Raw genomic sequence first — 20,770 nt, forward strand, 5'->3', positions numbered from 1 at the left:
CAGTTTAATGTGGCAGTGTCCTGTGACCCGCCCAAACTGTTTTACTGTGGCAGTGCCCTGTGACCCACCCATACTGTTTTACTGTGGCAGTGCCCTGTGACCCACCCAAACAGTTTTACTGTGGCAGTGCCCTGTGACCCACCCAAACAGTTTTACTGTGGCAGTGTCCTGTGACCCGCCCAAACAGTTTTACTGTGGCAGTGTCCTGTGACCCGCCCAAACAGTTTAATGTGGCAGTGTCCTGTGACCCGCCCAAACTGTTTTACTGTGGCAGTGTCCTGTGACCCGCCCAAACTGTTTTACTGTGGCAGTGTCCTGTGACCCACCCAAACAGTTTTACTGTGGCAGTGTCCTGTGACCCGCCCAAACTGTTTTACTGTGGCAGTGTCCTGTGACCCGCCCAAACTGTTTTACTGTGGCAGTGTCCTGTGACCCACCCAAACAGTTTTACTGTGGCAGTGTCCTGTGACCCACCCAAACTGTTTTACTGTGGCAGTGTCCTGTGACCCACCCAAACTGTTTTACTGTGGCAGTGTCCTGTGACCCACCCAAACTGTTTTACTGTGGCAGTGTCCTGTGACCCACCCAAACAGTTTTACTGTGGCAGTGTCCTGTGACCCGCCCAAACAGTTTTACTGTGGCAGTGTCCTGTGACCCGCCCAAACAGTTTAATGTGGCAGTGTCCTGTGACCCGCCCATACTGTTTTACTGTGGCAGTGCCCTGTGACCCGCCCAAACTGTTTTACTGTGGCAGTGTCCTGTGACCCGCCCAAACTGTTTTACTGTGGCAGTGCCCTGTGACCCGCCCAAACTGTTTTACTGTGGCAGTGTCCTGTGACCCGCCCAAACTGTTTTACTGTGGCAGTGCCCTGTGACCCGCCCAAACTGTTTTACTGTGGCAGTGCCCTGTGACCCGCCCAAACTGTTTTACTGTGGCAGTGCCCTGTGACCCGCCCAAACAGTTTAATGTGGCAGTGTCCTGTGACCCGCCCAAACAGTTTTACTGTGGCAGTGTCCTGTGACCCGCCCAAACTGTTTTACTGTGACGGTGTCCTGTGACCCACCCAAACTGTTTTACTGTGGCAGTGTCCTGTGACCCGCCCAAACAGTTTTACTGTGGCAGTGCCCTGTGACCCACCCATACTGTTTTACTGTGGCAGTGTCCTGTGACCCACCCATACTGTTTTACTGTGGCAGTGCCCTGTGACCCGCCCAAACAGTTTAATGTGGCAGTGTCCTGTGACCCGCCCAAACAGTTTAATGTGGCAGTGCCCTGTGACCCGCCCAAACTGTTTTACTGTGGCAGTGCCCTGTGACCCGCCCAAACAGTTTAATGTGGCAGTGTCCTGTGACCCGCCCAAACAGTTTTACTGTGGCAGTGCCCTGTGACCCACCCATACTGTTTTACTGTGGCAGTGTCCTGTGACCCACCCAAACTGTTTTACTGTGGCAGTGCCCTGTGACCCGCCCAAACAGTTTAATGTGGCAGTGTCCTGTGACCCACCCAAACAGTTTTACTGTGACAGTGCCCTGTGACCCGCCCAAACAGTTTTACTGTGACAGTGCCCTGTGACCCGCCCAAACAGTTTTACTGTGGCAGTGTCCTGTGACCCACCCAAACTGTTTTACTGTGGCAGTGCCCTGTGACCCGCCCAAACAGTTTAATGTGGCAGTGTCCTGTGACCCGCCCAAACAGTTTTACTGTGGCAGTGCCCTGTGACCCACCCAAACAGTTTTACTGTGGCAGTGTCCTGTGACCCACCCAAACAGTTTTACTGTGACAGTGCCCTGTGACCCGCCCAAACAGTTTTACTGTGACAGTGCCCTGTGACCCGCCCAAACAGTTTTACTGTGGCAGTGCCCTGTGACCCACCCATACTGTTTTACTGTGGCAGTGTCCTGTGACCCACCCAAACAGTTTTACTGTGACAGTGCCCTGTGACCCGCCCAAACAGTTTTACTGTGGCAGTGCCCTGTGACCCACCCAAACAGTTTTACTGTGGCAGTGTCCTGTGACCCACCCATACTGTTTTACTGTGGCAGTGTCCTGTGACCCACCCAAACAGTTTAATGTGGCAGTGTCCTGTGACCCGCCCAAACAGTTTTACTGTGGCAGTGCCCTGTGACCCACCCATACTGTTTTACTGTGGCAGTGTCCTGTGACCCACCCAAACTGTTTTACTGTGGCAGTGCCCTGTGACCCGCCCAAACAGTTTAATGTGATGGTGCCCTGTGACCCGCCCAAACAGTTTTACTGTGGCAGTGTCCTGTGACCCGCCCAAACAGTTTTACTGTGGCAGTGTCCTGTGACCCACCCATACTGTTTTACTGTGGCAGTGTCCTGTGACCCGCCCAAACAGTTTTACTGTGACGGTGCCCTGTGACCCACCCTAACTGTTTTACTGTGGCAGTGTCCTGTGACCCGCCCAAACTGTTTTACTGTGGCAGTGCCCTGTGACCCGCCCAAACAGTTTAATGTGGCAGTGTCCTGTGACCCACCCAAACTGTTTTACTGTGGCAGTGTCCTGTGACCCACCCAAACAGTTTTACTGTGACAGTGCCCTGTGACCCGCCCAAACAGTTTTACTGTGGCAGTGCCCTGTGACCCACCCAAACAGTTTTACTGTGGCAGTGTCCTGTGACCCACCCATACTGTTTTACTGTGGCAGTGTCCTGTGACCCACCCAAACAGTTTAATGTGGCAGTGTCCTGTGACCCGCCCAAACAGTTTTACTGTGGCAGTGCCCTGTGACCCACCCAAACAGTTTTACTGTGGCAGTGTCCTGTGACCCACCCAAACAGTTTTACTGTGGCAGTGTCCTGTGACCCACCCATACTGTTTTACTGTGGCAGTGTCCTGTGACCCACCCAAACAGTTTAATGTGGCAGTGTCCTGTGACCCGCCCAAACAGTTTTACTGTGGCAGTGCCCTGTGACCCACCCATACTGTTTTACTGTGGCAGTGTCCTGTGACCCACCCAAACTGTTTTACTGTGGCAGTGCCCTGTGACCCGCCCAAACAGTTTAATGTGATGGTGCCCTGTGACCCGCCCAAACAGTTTTACTGTGGCAGTGTCCTGTGACCCGCCCAAACAGTTTTACTGTGGCAGTGTCCTGTGACCCACCCATACTGTTTTACTGTGGCAGTGTCCTGTGACCCGCCCAAACAGTTTTACTGTGACGGTGCCCTGTGACCCACCCTAACTGTTTTACTGTGGCAGTGCCCTGTGACCCGCCCAAACAGTTTAATGTGGCAGTGTCCTGTGACCCACCCAAACTGTTTTACTGTGGCAGTGTCCTGTGACCCACCCAAACTGTTTTACTGTGGCAGTGCCCTGTGACCCGCCCAAACAGTTTTACTGTGGCAGTGCCCTGTGACCCGCCCAAACAGTTTAATGTGGCAGTGTCCTGTGACCCACCCTAACTATTTTACTGTGGCAGTGTCCTGTGACCCGCCCTAACTGTTTTACTGTGGCAGTGCCCTGTGACCCACCCATACTGTTTTACTGTGACGGTGCCCTGTGACCCACCCATACTGTTTTACTGTGGCAGTGTCCTGTGACCCGCCCTAACTGTTTTACTGTGGCAGTGTCCTGTGACCCACCCTAACTGTTTTACTGTGGCAGTGTCCTGTGACCCGCCCTAACTGTTTTACTGTGGCAGTGCCCTGTGACCCACCCATACTGTTTTACTGTGACGGTGCCCTGTGACCCACCCATACTGTTTTACTGTGGCAGTGTCCTGTGACCCGCCCTAACTGTTTTACTGTGGCAGTGTCCTGTGACCCGCCCAAACAGTTTTAATGTGACAGTGCCCTGTGACCCGCCCAAACAGTTTTAATGTGACAGTGCCCTGTGACCCGCCCTAACAGTTTTACTGTGGCAGTGTCCTGTGACCCGCCCAAACAGTTTTACTGTGGCAGTGCCCTGTGACCCGCCCAAACAGTTTTAATGTGACAGTGCCCTGTGACCCGCCCTAACAGTTTTACTGTGGCAGTGTCCTGTGACCCGCCCATACTGTTTTACTGTGGCAGTGCCCTGTGACCCACCCAAACAGTTTTAATGTGACAGTGCCCTGTGACCCGCCCAAACAGTTTTACTGTGACAGTGTCCTGTGACCCACCCAAACAGTTTTACTGTGACGGTGCCCTGTGACCTGCCCAAACAGTTTTACTGTGGCAGTGTCCTGTGACCCACCCAAACAGTTTTAATGTGACAGTGCCCTGTGACCCACCCAAACAGTTTTACTGTGACGGTGCCCTGTGACCCGCCCATACTTTTTTACTGTGACAGTGCCCTGTGACCCGCCCAAACAGTTTTACTGTGGCAGTGTCCTGTGACCCACCCAAACAGTTTTACTGTGACAGTGTCCTGTGACCCGCCCAAACAGTTTTACTGTGACAGTGTCCTGTGACCCACCCATACTGTTTTACTGTGGCAGTGTCCTGTGACTGTGGCAGTGTCCTGTGACCCACCCATACTGTTTTACTGTGGCAGTGTCCTGTGACCCACCCATACTGTTTTACTGTGACGGTGCCCTGTGACCCACCCAAACAGTTTTACTGTGACGGTGCCCTGTGACCCACCCAAACTGTTTTACTGTGACGGTGCCCTGTGACCCACCCAAACAGTTTTACTGTGACGGTGCCCTGTGACCCGCCCAAACAGTTTTAATGTGACAGTGCCCTGTGACCCGCCCAAACAGTTTTAATGTGACAGTGTCCTGTGACCCGCCCAAACAGTTTTACTGTGGCAGTGTCCTGTGACCCGCCCAAACAGTTTTAATGTGACAGTGTCCTGTGACCCGCCCAAACAGTTTTACTGTGACAGTGCCCTGTGACCCGCCCAAACAGTTTTACTGTGACAGTGTCCTGTGACCCGCCCAAACTGTTTTACTGTGGCAGTGCCTTGTGACCCGCCCAAACAGTTTTACTGTGGCAGTGCCCTGTGACCCGAAGCCAGCAGCGTTGCTGAGTCTTCCTAAGGTGCTGGGACCCTTCCCGCAGCCAGCTACTGTGGGGCCGCGCTGGGGCTGCCTGAGCTCCGTCACCTGAAGCAGCATTTGCAGGGCTGTGGGCGGGGCAGAGTGCCACACTGAGTGCTTGGACGTCTGCCCACCATGTCTTCTTAGCCTGCAGGGTGGGGTTGGATCGCAGTGACATGCAGGAGTCCCCCATTCCCGATGAGGACCCCAGGCCAGAGCTTTGGTGCTGCCTGAGGTTGCATAGCGAGTCCCTGGTAGGCTCAGGCGAGAGCTGGGGCCTCATGACCGCTGCTCAGTGTCCCGTGGGACCACACTGTTGTGGAAGCACACCCTGCCCCTGTCGCCTTGTCCCTGCCCTGCGCACTGTTGTTCTCTGGCTGCAGGGCCAGCGTGTGGGGCTGCTTGCCACTCAGTGCCCGTCTCTCTTACAGGGCTACCTGTTTGGGTGGGCACATTTCCAGAAGGACCTTTGGCTGCTGGGCTACCTCGTGGTGCTGGTCGTGTCTCTGGTGGACTGGACCGTGTCCCTGAGTCTCGTGTGTCATGAGGTAGGTGGTGAGGTGGCCTGAGGCAGGCGGAGAGCTCTGGGGGGTGTGGGTGCAAGGCCCACGTGAGTGCTGGGATGGGGGCCCTGAGCCCATCTGCCCGCATACCCAGCATTGGCCACCTTCCATGGCATTTTATAACTTGTTGGCTGCAGAGGCTTGTTCCCATCTTGCAGATGAAGACAGAGGCCTGGACAAGGCACAGGGCTCCCCCTGGCTCACCCTGATGGTGAGGGCGGGCCTGGAAGTGGGCTCCAGGACTCCTGCTTCCTGGCTGCCTGCTCTCTAGCTGAAGGCCATGGCCATCTAGCCCCACATGAAAGTGCTGTCCCAGGGCTTCACTGTGCCCTGTCGCCACAAACCCCCAGCTCTGTGAGGCCTGACAGTGAGAAAGCCCACTTACCCCACCACGCTCAGCCCTTTCCACCACAGCATCTCGGCTGCCCCTCGGCACCCAGAAGCACCCCCTGTGCTTTGGGAGAACAGAGCTGGGAGAGGTGGGTGTGGAGTCAGCAGAATCCACTGGTGCTGTTGGGGAAGCAGGGCCCCGCAGGTGCTTCGTGGAGAGAACGAACAGGGCTTTAAACAGGCACCAAGAAACCAAACAGTGAAAGGAAGCCCAGAGGAACCCAGAAGCAGGGAGCAGCCCCACCTCTGGGCCGGAGGACACAGGGGAGACATGGCGATGTTAGCACCTGAAAGCCCAGGGGAGGGGCCCAGAGAGCTGGGACCTTGCCCTCTGCCTTCTGGGACGGTATGCTGCCTGGTGGGCGCTGGTGCCTCCCAGAAGCTCAGCGAGGTTGGCCCCGGCAGCGCTGATGGGGAGGCTGAAAGCTTTGGGTGCAGCCAGTAGGAACAGCCAGTGATGGGAAGGAGGGGGCGCATCTGCAGCTCCGCCTCCCCCAGGGACCTGCTGGCAGGACCTGGTAGGGAGTAGCTGCTGAGGAGAGCTGGGAGGGACGGTGTATTCATAACCTGCACGCCTGTCTGTCTGGAGAGGACACGTGGGTGCCTGTGATGGGTAAGGGCCCCATCTGTTGCCAGGGGGCTCTCAGGCCGGTGCCTGGCTCTGCCTTTGTCTGGGTAGCTGTGCTGTTGGCATCAAGCATACCCTGCGTCTCTGTTGTGGTGGCTGCTTTTTGCATGGTGGAGGGAGTTAGGAGCAGGGTGGCTGAGGGAAGATGCCCCGCTGCATCCCCAGGACTCCTTGTCCTGGCCAGAGAGCCTCGTCCTTGAGATACCCATGGTGGGCGTTCACGTGGGGCACCAGCTCCTCACTCCACGCGCCCATGAAGAGCAGCTCATTCACAGCAGGCTGTCCACGTACTCCTCCCAGACCTCGTCCCCAGTCTTTCCCTTCTCTTTCCATGCCCCTGTCTTTCACCTGGGAATCGTCCCCTTCCTTAGTCCACACAGGGGACCACCCCGCTCTGCCCACTGCAGAGCTCTCCTGTCTGGAGCATCCATGCGGGGCTGTCTTGATGGAGGCTGGAGTGCGCATGTGTGCATTTCTGGCACAAGGGGGCTGGCCATCACTCTGCATGTCTGCAAACCAGACCTGAGGTTTTCCTTCGTGGTCACCTGTTCAGTCATTAAGGGCTCCCACAGGTGTTGGGGGGCTTTCACGGAGGACTGGGTACCCCCCCCGCCTTACATCTGGTGAGTCAGATAACACCTGGGCTGTCAGTCACTGTTGGGTTTTGATCATTCACTCTTGTCTTTCCACGGCTGTTTAGACGTGCTTTCTCTCCAAGGCCTTGGGTCTGAGGGGCTTGACTGGCATTGTGGTTGCTTGTCCTTGGAGGCGGGTCACCTGGATGCACCTTCCCATCCTCATACAGGCCTCATGGCCCCAGCGTCACAGGACAGCCTCACGCTTGGCCTGCTGTGTCTGGGGAAGCTGCACTGTGTGTGTGTGTCTGACTGTAGGTGAGACTTCAAGTTCCCAGGCAGGGGAGGGGACAACCCAGCAGCACCTTCAGCCCCTCCTCGGCCTGTGGAGGGGCTGACAGAAGCCTTTGTTTCCAGGCCCCAAGACCAGAGCTTCCCAATCAGTGGGCAGTGAGTGGGTTCCGGGTGAGCTGGGTGACAGGGCAGGGGCCAGAGCCCCACGCAGTTCTCTGTTCACTGCTGTCCCTTGGGCTTCTCAGTCCTGTGCCAGGCCCTGGGATCCCTTTTGAGGATGATAAGTATACCCATGGGGTCGAGGGAGTGCCTGGGATCAGCCACCTGCAGACATTCCGGAGGGCCTGCTGTGCTGGTGCTGGCTGGACCTTGGTGAACAGAACAGGCCGGTCCCTTGTCCTCTGGGATCCCCTTCTGGAGTGAAAGGGAGATAGACTTCCAGTGCATGGAAGCGCCAACGCAGAATGTGATTCCCAGTGTGGTGGGTGCTGGAAGGGGACCGGGCAGCACTGGCAGAGGTGGTGCTCTGCAGGGATGGGGCGCCAAGGCGGCCAGCTGCGTAGAGGCTGGTGGCTTGAGGGCTGTGGCCTGTGAGGCCTGGGAAGGGGCGGGACTGACTGGCGGGGCCTGCTCCGGGGACCCCGCAGGCCATGGGCAGAGCTGTGGGCAGCTGTTAGAGGGTTTTGTTTTTGTGCAAGGAGCTGATAGCTCTGTTTCTAAAACAAGGTACGTATGAGGATGCAAGACTACAGTTGAGAGCGTGGATTTGAGATTAACAGAGGCCAGAGTATAAACCTGGTACTTAAGGGACTGAGTGCCGGTGTGAGGCCAGAGAGGAGGTCAGAGAGAGGAGGTAGGGACAGGGTGCCCAGCACAGGCGGATTGGGCAGTGCGGGGCCGACAGGAGCACCGATGCAGCTGTGTCTGGTGCCAAGGATGCCAGGCAGGATGAGAAGGTGTTCGTGGGGACCCCCCAGGTGGGTCCCAGTGGCTGGGAGGGGAGGATGGGCTGGGACAGGAGCAGAGGAATGGGGTTAGTAGAGGGGGCAGCAGGGAAATGTGGCATAATGGAAGGGATGAACATACTCACATGTGATGGTTGGGGCAGGAGGTGGTGATGGAGCCAACCCTGAGAAGGCAGGGGTGGGTTCACAGGACTGTGGGTGGTGGCGGTGGGCGGGCCCTTCTGTCCTCAGAGGAGGAAAGCAGGGAAGACGGGGATACCTGGGAGAGTGTGTGGGTGTGAGTCTGTGCTGCATGGCCATACAGGAATACCTGAGGCTGGGTATTCGTAGAGAAGGGTTTATTTGGCTCACGGCTCTGTAGGCTGCATGGGAAGCATGGCGCTGGCATCTGCGTCTGGTGAGGCCTTAGGAAGCGTCCAGTCATGGCAGAAGGAGATGGGGAGCAGGTGTGTTACATGTTGAGAGGCCCCCAGACTCCTTATAAAAGAGAGAGGCCCCAGACTCCTTTTAACAGCCAGATCTCTCTGGAACCTGTTACCTGGAGTCACTCCGTCAGGGAGGGCACTAGGCCATTCATGAGGCATCCGCCCCATGACCCAGACCCTCCCACTAGGTCCCATCCCCAACCCTGGGAGTCAGATTCCGTGTGAGATTTGGAGGGATGCACAGTCATACCGTGTGAGTGCAGTAAGCTTGGAGGGCGCTGTGTGAGTTTGGGGTGGGGTGGTGCTCCTGGGGGCAGTGTCTGTGTCTGGGAGGGGAAGGCTTGGAGGTGGGGGCATGAGGGGAGGCAGGTTGACGGGAGAGGAGGCAGGGATGGTCCCCTGAGATGATGGGTGTGCTGGGCAAGGCAGGAGGGTCCCGAGGGAGGCACGGGGCCTCCACCATTTCCAGCTGTGTCCTGGGTGGGCAGAGGGGATGATTGCCTTGGACAGGGATGGGGACTGGTGTTAGGGTTGGGGAGCCTGTGTGTGCAGTGCCCAGGAGATGGGAGACGATGGGGAGGCCTGGGACCAGGAAGGATTTCATGGCATGTGGCCTGGGGCAGCCCTCAAGGCCAGCTCTGGAGCCAGGCCCCCAACTCTGAGCTCAGTGCCCCTGGAGGGGCCCCGAGGGCACTGGGGTCTCTGAACCGTGTGCCCACCTGGGTGGTAGGTGGGGGTGGATGAAGTGGCTGACAAGGTTCTCAGTTGCCCCGGTCTCTTCTAGCCCCTGCGGGTCCGCCGGATACTCCGCCCCTTCTTCCTGCTGCAGAATTCCTCCATGATGAAGAAGACCTTGAAATGCATCCGATGGTCGCTGCCAGAAATGGCCAGGTGGGCTTGTGGCTCCCGGGGTGCGCAGGGTTGGGAAGAGGCTCTCTCTGCCCCAGGCGGGGCCCAGCAGAGTCTCATCTTGGACTGTGGCTGGTGACCATGTGGGGTGCCTGCTGGGTGGGCATTTGGGGTCTCTGTGGTTCCAGCAGTCCCACATAGGCCTCCCTGCAGACACCCCAGCCCCAGCTTGGAGGCTGCTGAGTCCCATGGGTGCTCCCTCCAGTGGGTCTCCTTGTGCCCTCTGTCCCCGTTGTGGCTGTGCCTGCCTCTCCCCTCTGCTGTCCCCTTCCACTCATGGTATCTGCACGCCACCAGCATAGACTTTATAAAGCCGAGCTGCTCCTGATGGCACCCCTGCTTGGAAGCCCTCGCGGATCTTGTCACTGCTGGAAGTGGAGGGCTGTCCGCCTGCGCCCCAGGCCCAGCCTCTGTCTAGCCTCGGCTCACCCCATCCCAATCCCTGCCTCCCTCCGCTCCTGCCAGGGGCAGCGTTGCCTGAGTCCCTAGTGGCCACCTGCCGACGCCTCCCCATCCAGCTCTGGTAGATGGAAGTGTCCACCCCTCTGAGAGCCCCGGGTCCTCGGATGCTGTCTCAGCTGGGCCCCCAGGGTTTCATTTGTCAGTGTCAAAGGAGGGACCCCACCAGGGCAGGACCAAACCTTTCCTCTGGGCCCTGTGAGCTGAGTGTGAGGCAAGGGTTGGAGGGGGGGACCCTGCTGCCTGGACCCACCCCAGCTGCTGCAGACTCCAGGGTGCTCCTGTAACTGAGCCCCGCAGGCAGGTCAGGTATCACTGGGCCTGCCGCCCGCCTGGCCCAGGCTGAGTGCCGCGCTCTCCCCAGCGTCGGGCTGCTGCTGGCCATCCACCTGTGCTTCTTCACCATGTTCGGGATGCTGCTGTTTGCCGGTGGGAAGGTAGGAAGGTAGGGCGCCCTCAGCTGGGGGCTGGGGCTGGGGCTGCCCTGTGCTGGGACTAACAGAGGGGGCTGGGCCGGCGTCGGCTGCACACTGTCCAGTAGCTAGCAGTGGCCCATTTGGGGCCAAGGGGTCTGCCTATGGGTGGCCACAGTGCTCCACCACCCGCTGCCCACACACCTTTCTGTCCTGGGGTCTCCTGGGCTCCGGGCCACGTCCTGTGTCCTGGCTGCCCCCTCCCACCCTGACCCGGTTCCCCCATCCTCCTTCCCTCCTCCCTCCCTCCGCCCCTCCTGCCTTTCTCCCTGTCTACCCGCCCATTCCCACCAGGCCGAGCCCTGAGGGTGCTTCCTCTGGTTTCTCCTCCAGCCCGGTCCCAAGCTCCCATGCCCTGTCCCGCTCCCACTGTATCCTCCTCTCCACCTGCCTGGGGCAGCTGCCTGGGCCGGCAGCTTGATGCTGTGTGAAGGTGTCTGCCTGTCCCCCACACCCCCCTGCAGTGCTGCGTATCTGTCCTGTCCTGCCCAGGGGTACCATCCTCCTCGGGGCTGGGGCCATGTGGTGTCTCTGCAACTTTGTCGTGGGAGTGAACAGTGCTTAGCCACGCTGCTGTTCCTGCTTGTGGCTGTGTTGGGGTTTGGTGTGTGTTGTCCAGAGGGGAAGAGAAGCCCCAAGGCCTCTCACCCAGATGGAAGCAGTCTGTGAGCCCCGTGCCTGTTTTGTCTGTCTGTGTGCGTGTGCATGTGTGTGCATGTCTGCGTGTCTGTAGGTGGTGGGGGCAGCTGGGCTGTGGAGGTGGAACTGGCTGACAGAATCTCAGGCCGTCCGTGTGACCGTCCAGTGGCCACTGCTGTGGCATCAGCATGGGGCACTGGAAGTGGTGCAGCCTCAGCCTTGAGCCTGGGGTGTGGTCCTCCGCCCTGGGAAAGAAGAGGGTCCCGTCCCAAGGCACCTGGAAGGGTTGGCTCCTCCAGGCGTGGGTTTCTACCCCATGGAGGGGACCTGGGGGAGCAAGGGGTACCTTGTATGAGGGTCAGAGTGCCTGTCCTGGTCTTGGCAGGAGTCTGGATCCCTGTCCGAGGTAGGGCTTGAAAGGGGCATGGGGTGGTGGCCAGCCCGTCCTGCTTTCCTTCCCTGACCATCGTGCCCTGCCAGCCTGGCCTGGGACGGTAGCCAGGCTGTGCTTCTGGGTGGCCTTGCTGGCGTCCCCGGCTCCTGCTGGCTGGGTGCAGCGGCCGCCTTGCTTTCGCTCCCTTTGTGAGTGCTGTCCACAGCCAGCCTGCTTGTCCCCTGCTGGCCTTGCTTGTTGTGAAGCTCCAACCTGGATTGGTTTTGAAGAACCAGGGTTGGTATTGGGGTGTGTGGTCCCCAGCAGCGGTGATGGTGCTATCCCATTTTAGAGATGTATCTCAGGTCGGGGCGGTGGGCTGGTTGTGGCGGGTTGGGTGGGAGCCCAGGGCTCCTCTGCATCCCTGCAGAGCTGCGGCTCGGGCTGGGCTGTAGGTACAGGAGGTCATGCCTAGGGTCTGCCTGAGTAGGAGCTGAGTTCTCGAGGAGGAGTGTGCAGCTTGCTGGGAGGTGCCCAGTGTGGGTTGGGAGATGGGCCGGGGCAGGGCCACCTGCCTTGGGGAGTTGTGTCGGCTCTGTGGACCTCGGCGTCCTTGTCTGTTAGGTGGTGTGGGTGCGAGAACTTTCCTCGGCTAACTCCAAGTCTGGCCCTGAGCCTTGCTCAGTGGGCTTTTGGTGGGCTTGCTTTTCGTTTGGGAATGTGGTGGTTCTGACTGGGTGGGGGTTGGATGGGCGAGACCCAGGAGGGGCTGAGTGCTGCGGTCCTGCCATCCCCAGTGACCGCTGGAGGCCAGCCTGCCCTCCAGGCCTTGCTCTGCTCCTCCACTCTGGCTTGGGCTGAGGGCCAGGAGGGGCCACTTCGCTCTCCCCAGCGGGGAAGCCTGTCCCCACCCGTGGCTCTGTGCCTGGCCGCGCTCCCAGCCTTGTACTTCCTCCCATGGTCCCTGTGCCCTTCCCCCAGTGGACTGTGGAGTCTTCATCACCAGTTAGCTCACGTGTCCTTGGGAGCCCCTGACTGGGCTGATGAGGGGTAGTGCCATTTCATAGGTGAAGCCTCGGAGGCCTCTGTGCTACCCTGTGGCCTTGAGGCAGGAATGGTGGCCTATGTGAGAGAGAGTGGCCGTCACAGGCGGCTCTGTGCAAGGTCCTGCTTGCGGAGTTGTCCCTTGGCCAGCAGCTGGATTGTGGCTTTGAAATGATCCCTAAGAGAAGAGGTTGCTTTGTGTGCTTGGGTGCCAGTGCCCTCTGTGCCAGCTGCCCACACACTTCATATACCCAGTCTGCTTTGCAGGGACCACCCATCTTCCGGCTGGGGGTCCGGAGGGTCTATAGGCAGAGAGTGCCCACGAGCCCGGCCCCAGTGAGAGCCCTGGGCCCAGAGTCTCAGGTGGAGCTGCTTTCCGAGCAGAAACACTGCATGTGTCCACTGTGTTCTGTGGCTGGGACCCTTCTCCAGGAAGAGGACAGGGACTCCGGTGTGGATGCCGCCTTGCTAATAGCTGTGATTCTCCACAGCCACAAGCACGGTGCCACTGGGTCCTGAGGGTGGCCGTGGGCCCTGACACAGCCTCTAGAGCAGGCTTCATGAGGGTCCGACCTTCCCCGCCCTGGCAGCCTGGGCCCCTCCTGCCCCTCCTGCTCCTCCTGCTCCTCCTGCTCCTCCTGCTCCTCCTGCTCCTCCTGCTCCTCCTGCCCCTGATCTGCAGCCTCACTGCTCACACAGTGCATGGTAGAGTCAGCTTCGAGTGGGTGCACTGGCCTGAGGGAGGGCTCTGGTCACTAGGCCAGCCGAGGGCTCTCGCCGTGTTTCTGAGCCAGCCTGCTTTGGGCACCATGTCTATGTGGGTGAGCAGTCTCCCTGGCACCTGCTCTTGTGCCTGGAGACCCTGAGTTTGGTCCCATCTGGCTGTGAGCTCAGTCTGCTGGGAGGCCACAGGGAGCTGCAGGCTGGGCCTCAGGTGGATGGTACCAGCTGGTTGGGCCCGGGGCCTGAAGCTCAGCCTGTGGGGTGGGGACCCCAGTGGTGCTCTGGAGCTGCTGCTTCTGCTCTCAGCAGGATGATGGGCAGGACAGGGAGAGGCTGACCTACTTCCGGAACCTGCCCGAGTCTCTGACTTCCCTCTTGGTGCTGCTGACCACGGCCAACAACCCTGACGGTGCGTGCAGGGCCAGGGAGGAACCCTGGGGGTCGGTGAGCCCAGCATGGGGGGCCGGTGTGGGACGCTGAGCCTTCGACCCCAGTGGGAGTGTCAGGCCTTTTTATCAACAGGTGGGGAAGCAAGGGTGACTCTTCCTTTCTCCCTTCTTTTCCTTTCTCTTCCTTCTCGTCTTGGTTTTCTTCTCCCTTCTCTCCTTCTCCCTCCCCTGCCTTTGCCTTCTCACCTCTTCCTTCCTTCTTGTCTTCATCTCCTCTTCCCCCTGTCTTCTCACTTGTCTGAGAAGCTGAAAGTGGCTGGTGTTCTTCATAGGGTGATGATGGCAGTGGTCAGTGGGGCCCCCTGGTACCCTCCTGCTGGAGGTCAGTGGTCAGTGGGTCCCCCGGTGCCCTCCTACTGGAGGTCAGTGGTCAGTGGGGTCCCCCGGTGCCCTCCTGCTGGAGGTCAGTGGTCAGTGGGGTCCCCCGGTGCCCTCCTGCTGGAGGTCAGTGGTCAGTGGGGCCCCCCGGTGCCCTCCTACTGGAGGTCAGTGGTCAGTGGGGTCCCCCGGTGCCCTCCTGCTGGAGGTCAGTGGTCAGTGGGGCCCCCCGGTGCCCTCCTGCTGGAGGTCAGTGGTCAGTGGGGTCCCCCGGTGCCCTCCTGCTGGAGGTCAGTGGTCAGTGGGCCCCCGGGTGCCCTCCTGCTGGAGGTCCACAGCCCCACGCGCCTGTTGCTGTTAAGGTCCACTGTGGGAGCCACTGGCAGCAGCATGTGAGGCCCAGGGTCTTACTGGCCGCGATGTTCACCCTGTGTGGTGCTGATGGGGCCTCTGCTGCTCAGGGCAAGTGTGGCCAGGATGGAGGCCACGGTCCTGGGCTTGGCTGTGGCCTGGCCACCCTGGCTGTTGCCTTTCATTTGGGGCTCACAGCCCCGGAGACCTTCCCTGGAGGGCAGCCTGGGAGTGTCCACACGGGGGAGTTGTGCAGCCTGACCCTGAGTGCTGTCCCTTGTGTCTTCTGAGTCCTAGCAGGTGACCACAGCGGGAGCAGGACTGTCTGTAGGGAGGGCTGCAGGGAGGGTTTCAGCCCTGTGTGCAGACGGACATCCTTGAGAGGTAGGGAGTTCCCTGTTCCGGAGGGTGTGCGAGCAGAGTTGAGGCGAGAGATTGAATTTGGACAGGAAGGCCTCTCAGCCCTCCCAGGAGACTTTTTTTGTTTTTTTTTATTCTTTCTTTTTCTTCTTCCTCAGCCTCCCGAGTAGCTGGGACTACAGGCATGAGCTACCACGCCTGGTGAATTTTTGTATTTTTAGTAGAGATGGGGTTTCACCATGTTGGCCAGGCGGGTCTCAAACTCCTGACCTCAAGCGATCTGCTGCCCACCTCAGCCTCTCCAGTTGCAGGCATGAGCCACCACGCTCAGCAGTGGAGAGACCTTTCTGTCCTGAAAGCAAGTTGTGTAGGGTCAGGGTGCCAGTGGGATCAGCGCTGAGGTTGTCAGCAAGGTTTTAGTTCTGGGCTTCTTTTCCTTTTCAGTGATGGTTCCTGCGTATTCCAAGAACCGGGCCTATGCCATCTTCTTCATAGTCTTTACCGTGATAGGTGAGTGCAGATAGTGTGGCCAGCGTTCTGAGACAGGATCCTGAGAGCTCAGGGACTGGTAGACCCTGCCCCTCCATGACCCAAAACTTCACATCAGTGTGTTTCATTCCAGAGATCACCCGAGGGAGCACCCACCTCACAGCCCAGGGAGCCCCCACCCCATGGCTCCACCCCAGGCAGCCCCCACCCCACGTCTCCACCTCAGGGAGCCCCCACCCCAGGGAGCCCCCACCCCAGGGGGCCCCCACCCTGGGGAGCCCCCACCCCAGGGAGCCCCCACCCCAGGGAGCCCCCACCCCAGAGCTCCACCCCAGGGAGCCCCCACCCCACGGCTCCACCCCGGGGAGCCCCCACCCCACGGCTCCATCCCAGGAATCCCCCACCCCACAGCTTCACCCCAGGGAGCTTCTACCCCAGGGAGCCCCTACCCCAGGGAGCCCTCACCTCACAGCTTCACCCCAGGGAGCCCCCACCACAGAGCTCTACCCCAGGGAGCCCCCACCCCACAGCTTTACCCGAGGAGCCCCCACCCCAGGGAGCCCCCACCCCAGAGCTCTACCCCAGGGAACCCCCACCCCAGAGCTTCACCCCAGGGAGCCCCCCACCTCACAGCTTCACCCCAGGGAGCCCCCACCACAGAGCTCTACCCCAGGGAGCCCCCACCCCACAGCTTTACCCGAGGAGCCCCCACCCCAGGGAGCCTCCATCCCAGGGAGCCCCCACCCCAGAGCTCTACCCCAGGGAACCCCCACCCCACAGCTTCACCCCAGGGAGCCCCCACCTCACAGCTTCACCCCAGGGAGCCCCCACCCCACAGCTTCATCCCAGGGAGCCCACCCCACACTCTGTTCTGTTACCGCCACTGACCTCGTGGTCCTGCCCATGACTGTGCTGGCCCGGCCGCATTCCGTTTGCTAGGGGACATCCCCAGCGCTGTGCTGTCCTGTGCAGGGCTGCCCTCGTGTTGGTTTTGCTGCAGCTCTGGTGGCCCCTCTGACCATGGCTGTCTCCTCTTGAAGGAAGCCTGTTTCTGATGAACCTGCTGACGGCCATCATCTACAGTCAGTTCCGTGGCTACCTGATGGTGAGCGAGCGCCCCTCTCCCGGCTGTGCCTGGAGCTCCCGGAGGCCAGGCAGGGTGTGGCTTGAGCTGGGTGACCCCTCGACGGGGGACCTTTGCTGGCCCGGGTCCTGGTGGGATGGGAGGGCAGGGTTGCTGCCTCCAGTGGGTCAGCTGGGGTTACTTGAGTGTTGTTGCTCCCACCACCCAGTGTCTCAGTCCCCGCCAGGGGAAGCTGCCAGAGATGGCATCTCCCAGGACAGCCGACCCTAAACCCTCTTGACGGGGAGCCAGGGGCTCCCCCAGCATACAGAGAAGAAACACAGCCCGGTGTGCTACGAAGTGCACCTGTCGGGCATCGCCCTGTGCAGCCTGTCCCGGGAGTCTATGGCCAGTGCTCTCATGCCCTTGGGGCGAGGGTTTGCCCCAGGCTGTGGGGGACTGTGTCCCCTCCAAGGCTGCCCGGCTCCCCCTCTGCCGTTCCTCAGGGGAAGGATGGGTGGGCGTTCTGAGCTGGGGGAGGGCTGATCCTGCTGTTCACAGCCTTCCTCTTTACAGAAATCTCTCCAGATCCCCAGGGGAGGGATGGGTGGGGGTTCTGAGCTGGGGGAGGGCTGGTCCTGCTGTTCACAGCCTTCCTCTTTACAGAAATCTCTCCAGACCTCACTGTTTCGGAGGCGGCTGGGGACCCGGGCTGCCTTTGAAGTCCTGTCCTCTGTGGCAGGGGAGGAAGGAGCCTTCCCTCAGGCGTGAGTGCTGGGAATGGACCCTCCTTCCCCTGAGGGTGGGCACGTGGCTGCCATGAGTGCTGGGGCTGGGTGTTCATCTGGGCTTCTCGTGCTTAGCCTGTGCCCACCCCTGCTGGCTGGCACCCAACTCACAGAAACCACCATGCCCCTGGTGCTCCGTGGTTCCTGGCGTCCTTGCCCTGAGTCTGCACCTTTGTCTTCGTGTCCCCCCACGGCCCTTGGGCGGGTGAAGGGCTGAGTGGCCTGGCCTCCTCCTTGTCCCCCTTTGTGGCTCTTGTGGTTCAGGGCTGCAGAGTGGGTCCGTGGCAAAGCTCAGGCCAGACGCCAGGGCCGGAGGACCCAGGCCCGGGTTCCTGGGGGCTGAGCTGGCTGAGCTTACCGGGCTGTGGTTTCCCTGCAGAGCTGGAGTGAAGCCCCAGAACTTGCTGCAGGTGCTTCAGAGGGTCCAGCTGGACAGCTCCCACAAAGAGGCCATGATGGAGGTACCCGCCCCCGTCCCCTGCCCCCAGCCACCTCTGGGCTCCTCCCAGGAGGTCACTGGGGCCAGCAGCCCCTTTTTAGGACTAGGGATGTGGCTTCAGGTCACCTGCAGGGTTCACAGCCCATCAGGGTGGGGCTGGGGCTGAGGGTGCTCCGTTTCCCGTGCTCCCGGCTGACCTGTGCTCCTCCCTCTGCAGCAGGTGCACTCCTACGGTAGTGTCCCGCTATCGGCTGACGAGTTTCAGAAACTGTTCAACGAGCTTGACAGGAGTGTGGTGAAAGAGGTAACTGGGAGCCGGGCGCGGTGGCTCACGCCTGTAATCACAGCACTTTGGGAGGCCGAGGCGGGTGGATCATGAGGTCAAGAGATCAAGACCATCCTGGTCAACATGGTGAAACCCCGTCTCTACTAAAAATACAAAAATTAGCTGGGCATGGTGGTGCATGCCTGTAGTCCTAGCTACTCAGGAGGCTGAGGTAGGAGAATTGCCTGAACCCAGGAGGCGGAGGTTGCGGTGAGCGGAGATTGCGCCATTGCACTCCAGTCTGGGTAACAAGAGCAAAGCTCCGTCTCAAAAAAAAAAGAGGTAACTGGGGCCACGGCTGCCCAGGGAGGGGAGTGGGGGCTTTCCACTTCCACTGCCCTTGGTCACCCAGGAGGGAACTCTTCTAATGATCAGTGCTGGAATTCGCCTGCCCAGGGATCCTGGCTCCTAGGATGGGAACTGGGAATGGAGATCTCTTTGGCTCCTGGCTACTGGGGAGATTTCTATGAAATTCACCAGACCCCAGGAACTATTCTGAGCCCAGCCTGACACAGAGGAATCTTCCGAACGGTTTTCTCTGTTTCCATGACAGACTCCCTTTCCTGTCAGTCCTTCTTCAGGAGGTCTGCACACTGGTCCTCTCCAAAGCCTTTGTCTTTCAGCCTTGACACTGGGTGACAAAGTTACCAGGTGGGCCTCAGCATTTATCTAAGTTCTGTGTCTAGAAGGCTTGGGCCAGGTGGGCGGAGACACTGGGAAACAGCCCAGGTGCTCACAGGTGGCGCAGGGGCTGCATGGGGCTCCTGTTCCGGCCACAGCCTCAGAGGACTGAGCCAGACCCTGAACTTAGATGGGGCCATGGATGCCTTCTAGTTCTGTCACTTTTCTTGTTTTCTCAGGGTGCTGGGTGGCACCACAGACTGGGGCAGGGGTGCGGCTGAAGCAGCAGACAATTGTCCCCTCCCAGTCCTGGCCATCTGTCTGAGGTCAAAGTGTGGCAGGCGGGTTCTTCCTGAGGCCTCTCCGTGGCTCGCAGACACCGCCTTCTCCCTGTGTCCTCACGTGGTCATCCCTCCGTGCGTCCTCAGCTCCTCCCCTTATGAGGACCCTGTTCAGATTGCATTAGGGCCCCACCGCCTTCTCCCTGTGTCCTCACGTGGTCATCCCTCCGTGCGTCCTCAGCTCCTCCTCTTCTGACCCTGTTCAGATTGCATTAGGGCCCCACCGCCTTCTCCCTGTGTCCTCACGTGGTCATCCCTGCGTGCGTCCTCAGCTCCTCCTCTTATGAGGACCCTGTTCAGATTGCATTAGGGCCCCACCGCCTTCTCCCTGTGTCCTCACGTGGTCATCCCTCCGTGCGTCCTCAGCTCCTCCTCTTCTGAGGACCCTGTTCAGATTGCATTAGGGCCCCACCGCCTTCTCCCTGTGTCCTCACGAGGTCATCCCTCCGTGCGTCCTCAGCTCCTCCCCTTATGAGGACCCTGTTCAGATTGCATTAGGGCCCCACCGCCTTCTCCCTGTGTCCTCACGTGGTCATCCCTCCGTGCGTCCTCAACTCCTCCTCTTATGAGGACCCTGTTCAGATTGCATTAGGGCCCCACCGCCTTCTCCCTGTGTCCTCACGAGGTCATCCCTGCGTGCGTCCTCAGCTCCTCCTCTTCTGACCCTGTTCAGATTGCATTAGGGCCCCACCGCCTTCTCCCTGTGTCCTCACGTGGTCATCCCTCCGTGCGTCCTCAGCTCCTCCTCTTCTGACCCTGTTCAGATTGCATTAGGGCCCCACCGCCTTCTCCCTGTGTCCTCACGTGGTCATCCCTCCGTGCGTCCTCAGCTCCTCCTCTTCTGACCCTGTTCAGATTGCATTAGGGCCCCACCGCCTTCTCCCTGTGTCCTCACGAGGTCATCCCTGCGTGCGTCCTCAGCTCCTCCTCTTCTGACCCTGTTCAGATTGCATTAGGGCCCCACCGCCTTCTCCCTGTGTCCTCACGTGGTCATCCCTGCGTGTGTCCTCAGCTCCTCCTCTTCTGAGGACCCTGTTCAGATTGTATTAGGGCCCCACCGCCTTCTCCCTGTGTCCTCACGAGGTCATCCCTGCGTGCGTCCTCAGCTCCTCCTCTTATGAGGACCCTGTTCAGATTGCATTAGGGCCCATTCTGATGGCCTTGTTTTAACTAAATTACCTTTTAAAAGGCCCCGTCTCCAAATAGGTTCACATTCTGAGCTACTGGGGGTTAGAGGTTTAAGATAGGAATTTTGAGGGAGATAAAATTCAGCCCATAGCAACTGTCACCTGCTTCAGGGCTCGTCAGCCTCTGTGGCTGCAGGCCCCTGTCAGAGGTGGTCTTCCACATAACGTTTTCCTAAGGTCTTTCCAGACCTCTGGAGTCAGGCCCTGCCCCAGCCTCAGCCTGGGTGGCATGCGCTCATTCCCATCACCCTTTTGGGCATTCCCTTTAGGGCTGCCTTTCTCCGTCAGGTGCCCCCAACCCCTTGGGGGAGGGAAGATGAGTGTGGCGAGGATCAGCAGGCGGCGCTTTGAACATTCAGGCCATCAAACCTCTGCTTGGGTCGAGGCCGGGCAGTGCAGTGTTAACTTAAGGCTGACGTGAAGATAGGAAATTAACCTTACCAGGTGTAGATTTTGCAGAGACTGTGGAGATGGTTCTCAGATGACAGGAAATTAAGAAGCACCATTTTGGTTGGGCACTGTGGCTCACGCCTGTAATCCCAGCACTTTGGGAGGCTGAGGCAGGCAGATCACGAGGTCAGGAGTTCAAGACCAGC

The 20,770-nt window shown here is 59.5% G+C and overlaps 1 protein-coding gene across 40 annotated transcripts in view; it reads left to right on the forward strand.

Moving 5' to 3' along the window:
- TPCN2 (two pore segment channel 2) overlaps positions 1 to 20,770 on the forward strand; it is an 82,596-nt gene that overhangs the window by 11,070 nt on the left and 50,756 nt on the right. For 15 of the 40 annotated variants that reach the window (XR_013523560.1, XR_013523570.1, XR_013523571.1 and 12 more), the window contains exons 5-13: positions 5,415 to 5,531; positions 9,608 to 9,714; positions 10,556 to 10,628; positions 13,750 to 13,852; positions 15,366 to 15,431; positions 16,451 to 16,515; positions 17,050 to 17,240; positions 17,641 to 17,722; positions 17,918 to 18,004. Coding sequence is in view for 14 of the 40 variants with exons in the window: in XM_078341661.1 (XP_078197787.1) it covers positions 5,415 to 5,531; positions 9,608 to 9,714; positions 10,556 to 10,628; positions 13,750 to 13,852; positions 15,366 to 15,431; positions 16,451 to 16,515; positions 17,050 to 17,240; positions 17,641 to 17,722; positions 17,918 to 18,004 (891 nt within the window). In the remaining 26 variants the exon portion in view is untranslated. Of the gene's footprint in view, positions 1 to 5,414; positions 5,532 to 9,607; positions 9,715 to 10,555; positions 10,637 to 13,749; positions 13,853 to 15,365; positions 15,432 to 16,450; positions 16,516 to 17,049; positions 17,241 to 17,640; positions 17,723 to 17,917; positions 18,005 to 18,578; positions 18,677 to 20,770 lie in introns of all 40 variants that reach the window. The other 25 variants (XR_013523553.1, XR_013523563.1, XR_013523551.1 and 22 more) reach the window with 4 other exon arrangements.

The sequence above is a fragment of the Callithrix jacchus genome, chromosome 10 (genome assembly GCF_049354715.1).
Source record: "Callithrix jacchus isolate 240 chromosome 10, calJac240_pri, whole genome shotgun sequence".
Lineage (NCBI taxonomy): Eukaryota > Metazoa > Chordata > Mammalia > Primates > Cebidae > Callithrix > Callithrix jacchus.